At 44.4% G+C, this 7,769-nt stretch overlaps 1 protein-coding gene across 1 annotated transcript in view; it reads right to left on the minus strand.

Annotated features, from left to right (window-relative positions):
* Positions 1-6,756, minus strand: part of LOC144099428 (dnaJ homolog subfamily C member 13-like) — a 158,220-nt gene extending 151,464 nt beyond the window's left edge. The window contains exon 1 of the mRNA XM_077632721.1: positions 6,162-6,756. Coding sequence (XP_077488847.1) covers positions 6,162-6,235 — 74 coding nt within the window. The 5' untranslated portion in view covers positions 6,236-6,756. The remainder of the gene's footprint in view (positions 1-6,161) is intronic.
* Between the last annotated feature and the right edge of the window lie 1,013 nt (positions 6,757-7,769).

Consider the following 7,769-nt stretch of genomic DNA (forward strand, 5'->3'; position numbering starts at 1 on the left):
AAACAATGAAGTTGGAGTCACTGACCAAGAAAAACAGATGTTCAAAAAAATAGAATGACGCCTATCTAGAAAAGTTTTTAACAAATTTTGGAAGTGAACCAAAATGACCACAGTTGCATGCCCAAAAAAAAGCAAGGTGCTATTCACATAAAAGCCTGAGATACTCATGACTTTCAATGCAAGACTTCAGAACTTTCATATTAGACACATGCTGCATTATACCTTTTCACCAGGTCTCATTTTATGCTGTAACACAAGTGCAAAATGTGTTACCAACATAACAAATTTAAGCTTGGCTGTTAATCACGACAGATATAACCAATTATCTCAAAGCAGGCAGACATTACAGAAAGCTGCAGGAATATATATATATTTTTTTTTTGTTCTCTGCATTAAAATAAGTATTGGTCCACTATGCCATGCTCTCTATAACGTACTAAGCTACGAAGCACGGTTCACAATATTAAGGCGACAACCATGACATTAGATGGCTTGTTAAAATTTTCGCAGCAGCCAATCAGCAGCATGAGGAAAAGACATCATACAAGTATACAAATTATAGAAAAGGTTTTGAAGCACTAAGCAGCAGCAAGGAGCAGGCAAATAATCCACGACAAAGCTCCTTTGTCACAGTGAAAATTTTCTAACACAGACTTGTGATATCCTTTCTAATGTGGCATGACTCTAATCAAGCCTCAGGTCAAAACGGCTAGTTATGCTGAACTTATGCTGCAGGTACGCTGAATGCGAGCAATCTGAATCTGCCATACACTGATCACCTGCGCATGCAGTCTATGATTAGGGTGGCAATGGCATCACCTGACCCAGATACCATCCCACAATGGCTGTACATGGTCGTATCATTGTAACATGCAACTTGCTCGCCTAAGCGGTTTGAACACACAATGCTCGGAATCCAGCCAAACATATTTGCATAGCAATAGTCACATATCTTGTTCCACAACATCCGAAAGCTTATCAAGCGCAACACTAGGGATTTGCCCAGCACAACTGCTACACCCAGCAACCTAAGCCTGCACAACCAAGCAGAGGCCAACCATAGATAAGTATCTAGCAGCAGTTAGTTTGTAGCCTTTGTACAAAGCTGCACAACCTGTGCTGTCACTGAAGAGGAGAAAGGAACGAAATACTTTTACAAAGATAGCTGTGTGGAGGACTTTCTCCAACACACAAACATTATTGGTCTCGTTAAAGGCCCTAACTAAAAACCACCATTCCCGTGCTGCCCAAAATGATACTGCTCAAACAGGCCAAGTGAGCCTGGAAAATGATGCATTCATGAGGCAAGCAATGGTATACATTACAGCCTTAGAAGTCACTTTGCTGAGGAGAGCAAAATGTTTAGTTCAGTTCTTTTTTCTCTGTCACATTCACACCTGCTACATAAACCATGGAAAGTAGTACACTGCCACAAAGGGTGCCACAGCATGGGCATCTGATGGCCCTCCTCAACCCCTCAGAAAATGGTCAAGAAGACCATCACAGACAGCTGCTACCTCTGCATAGTTCTGCAAACATAGCTGTGTAGTTTTACTCAACCTTGCACAAGGAAACAAAGCAGAGCAGCCAAAATTGTGGACAAAGTGTCTTGGCGGACTTTGATACCAGAGTGGACGCTACCGGGAACTACCGATAACCAGTGAGAAGTGACAGGAGATACCAACCATGCGTAAGTTCTGTCTTTGCTGTTTCACAGTTAAAGGTTATGTGCACATGAGATAACAAAAGAAGGCACACAATAAAAGCATTCTACTGCAGTGACGGAGCACTGCCCCTGCAACAAATCTGTTGCTCGGAGCTAGTTAAATGCAAGACCAGTCAAGCAGCCTTTTCAAATGTCATTATATCCCTCTGAATGTAGTAAACGTAGTGACAGGCGAGATGTTGACAAAACCCCTGAAATATATGTGGTTCAAAGGAGGCTCCACAAAGTTCTCATTTTGTGCATACCAACCAATTTTCTTGCACGGCAAAAAAAACCTCCCTGAACAATTCTCTTTTAATGTTCGTACTTCAGCTCGGAAGTAAAGCTCAGAGGGCTCAACAGTACTTTTGCTGTGAGCGTGACATCATCACGTCTCGCATAATGGGTCACTCCACCAAATGGTGTCAGCTGGGATTCCCTGCCCTTGTAGTAGCAAATTCTGAAGAATGAGCACAGCCCAGATTTCAGTCCCCAACTGGCTGCCAGATCATTGAGTTCCAATGTTTCAACAGGGCCAACATAAAGGCATTGAAGGCTGTGACTGTTTAAAAAAAAAATTAGTGGAGCACTGTTCTGCTTTCTAATTAACTGTCAGTCAAATTAGCAAGTATGCGACATGAAACTTGCAATGGCCAGATTTATGCACGGCCACTAACCTGACTCCCCCATTATGTTCCACTGCTGCAGCTAACATGTGCACTGTGGATGCGATATGTGTGAAGGAGCTCAATCCACAGTGTGGCCCAGAATTAAATGGGGACTGCTGTGTTATGCATTAGAAGGCTTCTCAGCCCTGTAAAATTGTGATTGTTTTCACAGCTGCTGCATGAAAGGAATCAATAGCATTTTGCATGCCTCAGGTAGCACTACATGGTAGACAGCTGCTACCTTGTCGGAAGCCCCACCACACAAAGACCAGCCTGAGAGAATGCACCACATCCACTGTCATACTAAGCAGTGGTGGTGTGCAGCAATGAAGAATCTACATTAAATTATGTATTCATTGACATGATGTGCCTATGAGGGTAGCTGAAAGGTTAGTTGCAGTCATCGATTAGCTGGTACAGTTCGCATGCAGTGTTCATAACTCATTGACAGCTTGCCATTTTTTTTTTCATTAGCATTTGTAAAATTCCCGTAACCAACAAAATAACGACACACTCAGACCATTAATGAATAGTGACTTGCCTAGGAGCCCACACTGTGGTGGAGGCACTATATCAATTTCAGCCACGTTCAGTTCTGAACATGCATCAGCATTTCTTCATGCTGCCTCCATTGAAATAGTAATATTTGGAACATGTCAACAACATACAAGAGTAAACCAGCAATCTTAGACTTGGCAGCAGGATATCACATTCAGGCATCAAAGCAAATAATGTCAAATTAATTGTTTTGAAGCATTGAAATTCACACGTGCTTTCTGTAGCATCAGTCTCTGATGACTGTTCTCTTCAAAAAGCCCTTCATTCACCCGTAACTACCGCCTTAATGCTTCCACAAAAATCTACATATGGTTCTGAATGTCTCGGACCATTAAACTAAACAACTACACAGCATAAATTTGGTTCATCAGGCATTGCCTAAAGGAACATTTTCGAAAAGGACACAAGTTGGCATACTGGCTTGGAAGGCCAACATAGGTCTCTTCTGACAAAGCACTATGTGTTGCAAAACAACTACAGCAACAACCGATAAGCTCGAGCAGAACTTTCATTTGGTTTCGTCAGTTCACAATGCGAGTTCTCATGATGTAATCACCGGTCCTGTGTTGTCTATTTCCTTGCTTGCACTGTTCTTGTTTTTGCACTGCCAAGTCTTTTAAATAAATAACATAAGAGGTATATGTCCCCAATCTGCATCATGTGATTATAACAGACGCCACAGTGGCTGGCTGTGAACTATTTTTTACATGATGGAAAGGCTCTTTGCCTGTTTACAGAAATTTCTGCCCATGCTACTGTTTCCAACCTTTGATGCCCATCACTATGCAGTCATGTAAGCAGCGAAGAATCAAGTGTCGCAATGCCTTTATCAATGCTCAGTCACAGTGCACAGACCTCTGCAAACAGAAAACACACAGTGAATGCAGTACACAAGTGTGCAGGTCAGTACTTGCACTGTGTACTATTATATCAGTGAATGCAGGTAGAAACTAGATGTTCGGTTGACACCTGCATAGTGCAGTCCCTATGTTTTAACTTTAAAAGTATTGATCATAAAATAAACGTGCACACACAAAATATTTCACTCTCATTGTATAAGGTTTTATTGACTGCTTGGAAGACTCACGCATATCTTAACTTCACTGTTCTGTTCAAAAATTGCTATTAAACATGCCCTGCACAGGAACAAAACCTGTGCTTCAGCAATGTCAGGAATTGTTCCTGCAATCAGCATATGTAATATTTCGTTGAGACATAACAACATTCAGGACCATCCATTCTTTTTCATCAACCCCAGGTGAAAATATGAAGTGGGATTCCAAATGGTCCCACTTGCTTTCAAGTGGTACCACTATAGTCAGATACAACTTAAGTCTGCAGTGAAGCTCCGCCCACATTCAGGACTGGCGCACAGAATTCCTCCACGACAAAAATGTAGGCCATTGTTAAAACTTCTCTTGTCACCTAAACAAGAAGCTAACCATGAGAAAAAAGTTATAAGCTCTAGAATTTTGATACCTGGCTTGTTTAATAAAGTGAAATATTAAAAAGCTGATTTCGTTCACTTTTGAGACTGGCTAGCGGAGTAATACAGTACGCTGCGGACCGTGGCCCAGTGTTAACAACTGCTGTTTTTTTTAAGTTGTATCTTACTATAGACTGCAAGTGGCCACAGCTGGGCCACGATCTATTTGAATATTTGCGTACTCAGCAAACAAGGCAAGACAAACAACGGTTCTTAAAATAAGAGCTATCAGCTGCTTAACCTACTCAATTGCATTCATCATTTGCTCAGTCACTGTGGTTGAAATTATATGAAATAACTGTGCTCAATGGGCAAGCACCACTGGCCCTAGTATTAGAGTGCCATAAGTGGGGTTCATATATGAGAGCAGTGAAGCCCTGTGGGCCGTTTTAGGTTATAGAATATCTGATCCGGGTCCCATTTGAACCCAACATATTTTTGGAAATGTGGCGGAGTAGCGATTGTAGCTAAGCTTGAGCCAGTGGGCAGGCCTGTGCACTTTCCTTTTCATTTTTCCTGGCAACAACAGAAGAAGAAGAACTAGTGTGTTCTGTGGATGTATACATGAGCCAATTTTATTAATATTCAACCAGAGTTTATGTGTTTCTTGTGCGTGATGTATGCTTGTATGTGTGTGTGCATGTCTCGATTTTCATGACAGCATACCCAATTCTCCAGTGCAAACGCGGGTACTAGGCTGAGCATTCCCCTGCAGTCCTCATATATCAGTTTTTCTTTTGCACCTTAATAACGATTTGGAACCAATTTCAAAACCCAGTTGGAACCAACTGAAATATCCAACGGGTTCTAACTGAAATTTCCAATGCCTTTTTTTTTTAACATGGTAGTTTCAAATGATCCATTTTGACAAGTGGTCCCACTTGCTCAAGTGGCCCCTGTCCAATACCCACTTCTAGTGGGACCACTTGCGAAATTTCCACCTGGGACCCCTTGATACCTTGTGTGTGCCTTTGGCAAAGCATGAATACCACAAGATTTTCTATCAGACTAGCCCCTGTATATACTGTTGCAGCGTATAAAGGTTTATTGCTGTGTGCATTTTTGTTCACCCTGCCATTACAGGCTGAATGAATGGTTGGGAACGTTCTCTGTTATCACAGGAACCGTGTGGCAGTGACTGTTCTGTGTGTGTAAACAAAATTGGCTAGTTTCACAATGAGTATCTACCATTCTGCGGGACAGAACGATATAACTGCTGCCCGAGCTCTACCCAGATGTAACTAGTACATGTCACAAAAACACCATGGCTCGCTGCTGTATAGTTTTGTTTTTGTTCTCGTTTCAACTTCAGTGGTCAGGATAGGTTTGTTGTCCTAGGGAACTTCAGCCAGATAATCTTCTGTCTGGACGGAGCTATAGCCCCAGCCTTCGAGATTGAGTAGAGGAAACGATTGTTCTACGATATGCATCAACCGTGCTTGTGCCGTATACATAGGGGCCAGCACCAGTAACTAAAGCCAACTGGTTCACAATACAGAAAGCAAATGTCGTGCAGTCCGTCAACGACAGCAACTCTCCCGCCCGGGTAAAGAGCAAGGCAACGCTCCAAGTGTGAGGTCACTGTCAACCGACTCGTAAGGAACCAAGAGAACGCGCCGGCGCAAAATGCACTGCCGCCGTCACGGCGACGCGCCGCAATTGACGGCGTCCGCGCGCGACGACGCGATTGCTTCACGCTTGCAAGGCAAGCAGGGGGTTGTTCCGACCGGTGAGCAGTACTCACTTTCCCTTCCAGGACAGCTTGGTGACCAGGTAGCAGGCCACGTCCTGGTTCTGAGCCATAGCGTCGGCCGTCATGGCCAGGCAGCCACCGGGTCTAGCAAGCACGTGCCCGCATCAACGCCCCCGAGCACTTTCGGCCGAGACGGTGGCGCATGGGAGCGCAGGGCCGAACACCGCCCCTCGACCACTGGCCGGCAAAGACGCCGTCGGGGAGAGCGGATGACAACGCCGCCGCCGCGGTCTCAGCTGTGCGCCGGGCTTCGGCTGACGCAGGTCGTCCGACGGCCGATCACGGGACAGCTAGCAGGGTGTGCTCACGCTGTCATACCGGGCTGGTGAAGCGCGTTCACGACAGCGGCCACAGCAGCCAACGCTCACGCTACCAACCCAACTCGCGGAACATATCGTCGTCAACGTGTAAACAAGTCAAAGCTGATACCACCTCCTAAATCTTCGCCTCGTGAAAGCCCGCTTAGTTTGCTGTACACATCGCGACCGGCTCGCACACACGCACACACACAGCTTGGACTCCTTGGTCCTTCCTCAAGAGTGCTAAACCATTCAATATATCGCCAAAACGGCCGGAAAAACAGTGGACGTCGTAGTTCGGGAACGCCCCGCAAGTAGCGCTGATAACAATGGTAATTCAAACAACGTTGTCGCGTCTCCTGGTTATTTCCTAAAGTAAAACAATTAACGCTAGCTGCCGTTGCATGAGCGTTTTCATAGCCGCAACACGCAAGTTGTCGTGGGAGTTGTGATTTTATTTTCATTTAGTTGTTAGTAAAATAAAGCAGCGCACACCGGTTGCTACTTTGTCGCTTCAAAAGTGCGGATGGACAGGGACGAAAGCACGAATGAAACAAACGGGTGCAACCTCAGAGGCGGATGCAACACACAACAGCGCGCTGTCTACTTTCCAGCCTTTTTTATGCATGCCTGTGCTTTCTGTACGAGTAGATCAGATCCTTTGAACGGCATTTGGAGACATTTTCATACATGTGTGGCGCTGCTATCGTTAGCAAATCAAATGTGCGAAAAAGAAAATTTTATTTTATTTTTTTTAGTCGTTCTTTCGCATCGCCCTTACTCGTATGGAAAAGTCTGGCCTATTTTACGTGTGACAATCTCTACAAGCCTTTCAGGGCAGGGTTAATGTGCCTCGAAGTGGCTCTGAAGTACCCGTGCGCCTTCGTGACCTTCCCTTTCCACGAAAGCGACTTAGTGCGATATTCTTCCTGCACTAGTAAAGAGGATTGGCTGAATAGCGGTACGGCATAATAGGCGAATTTTCTCTGAGGAAACGCAAAACTTTCATTAAAAAGCTGTCCCGACGCAGATTTCACTACTCGCTGTTTCGGTTTCGGTTTCAAAAGCCGATTGACGGCTGTGGCGTAGCAGACGATCTGAAGTTGCTTGTCATTCAACAACTGCAATATAATAGAACCTTTGCAAATCTCCGTAAGTCAGCTTTCATTTTCAGCAAAAAAAAAAAAAAGACCGCCACCGTCTGGAAGACGTTGAAATAACGAGCGTATATTTCGATTTTCTAGCTATTTTCTAGGACCCAGCGTAGATGAAAATTTTGCCACCCAGCAGACGCTCTTTT

The sequence above is a fragment of the Amblyomma americanum genome, chromosome 7 (genome assembly GCF_052857255.1).
Source record: "Amblyomma americanum isolate KBUSLIRL-KWMA chromosome 7, ASM5285725v1, whole genome shotgun sequence".
In the NCBI taxonomy this organism is placed as follows: Eukaryota; Metazoa; Arthropoda; class Arachnida; order Ixodida; family Ixodidae; genus Amblyomma; species Amblyomma americanum.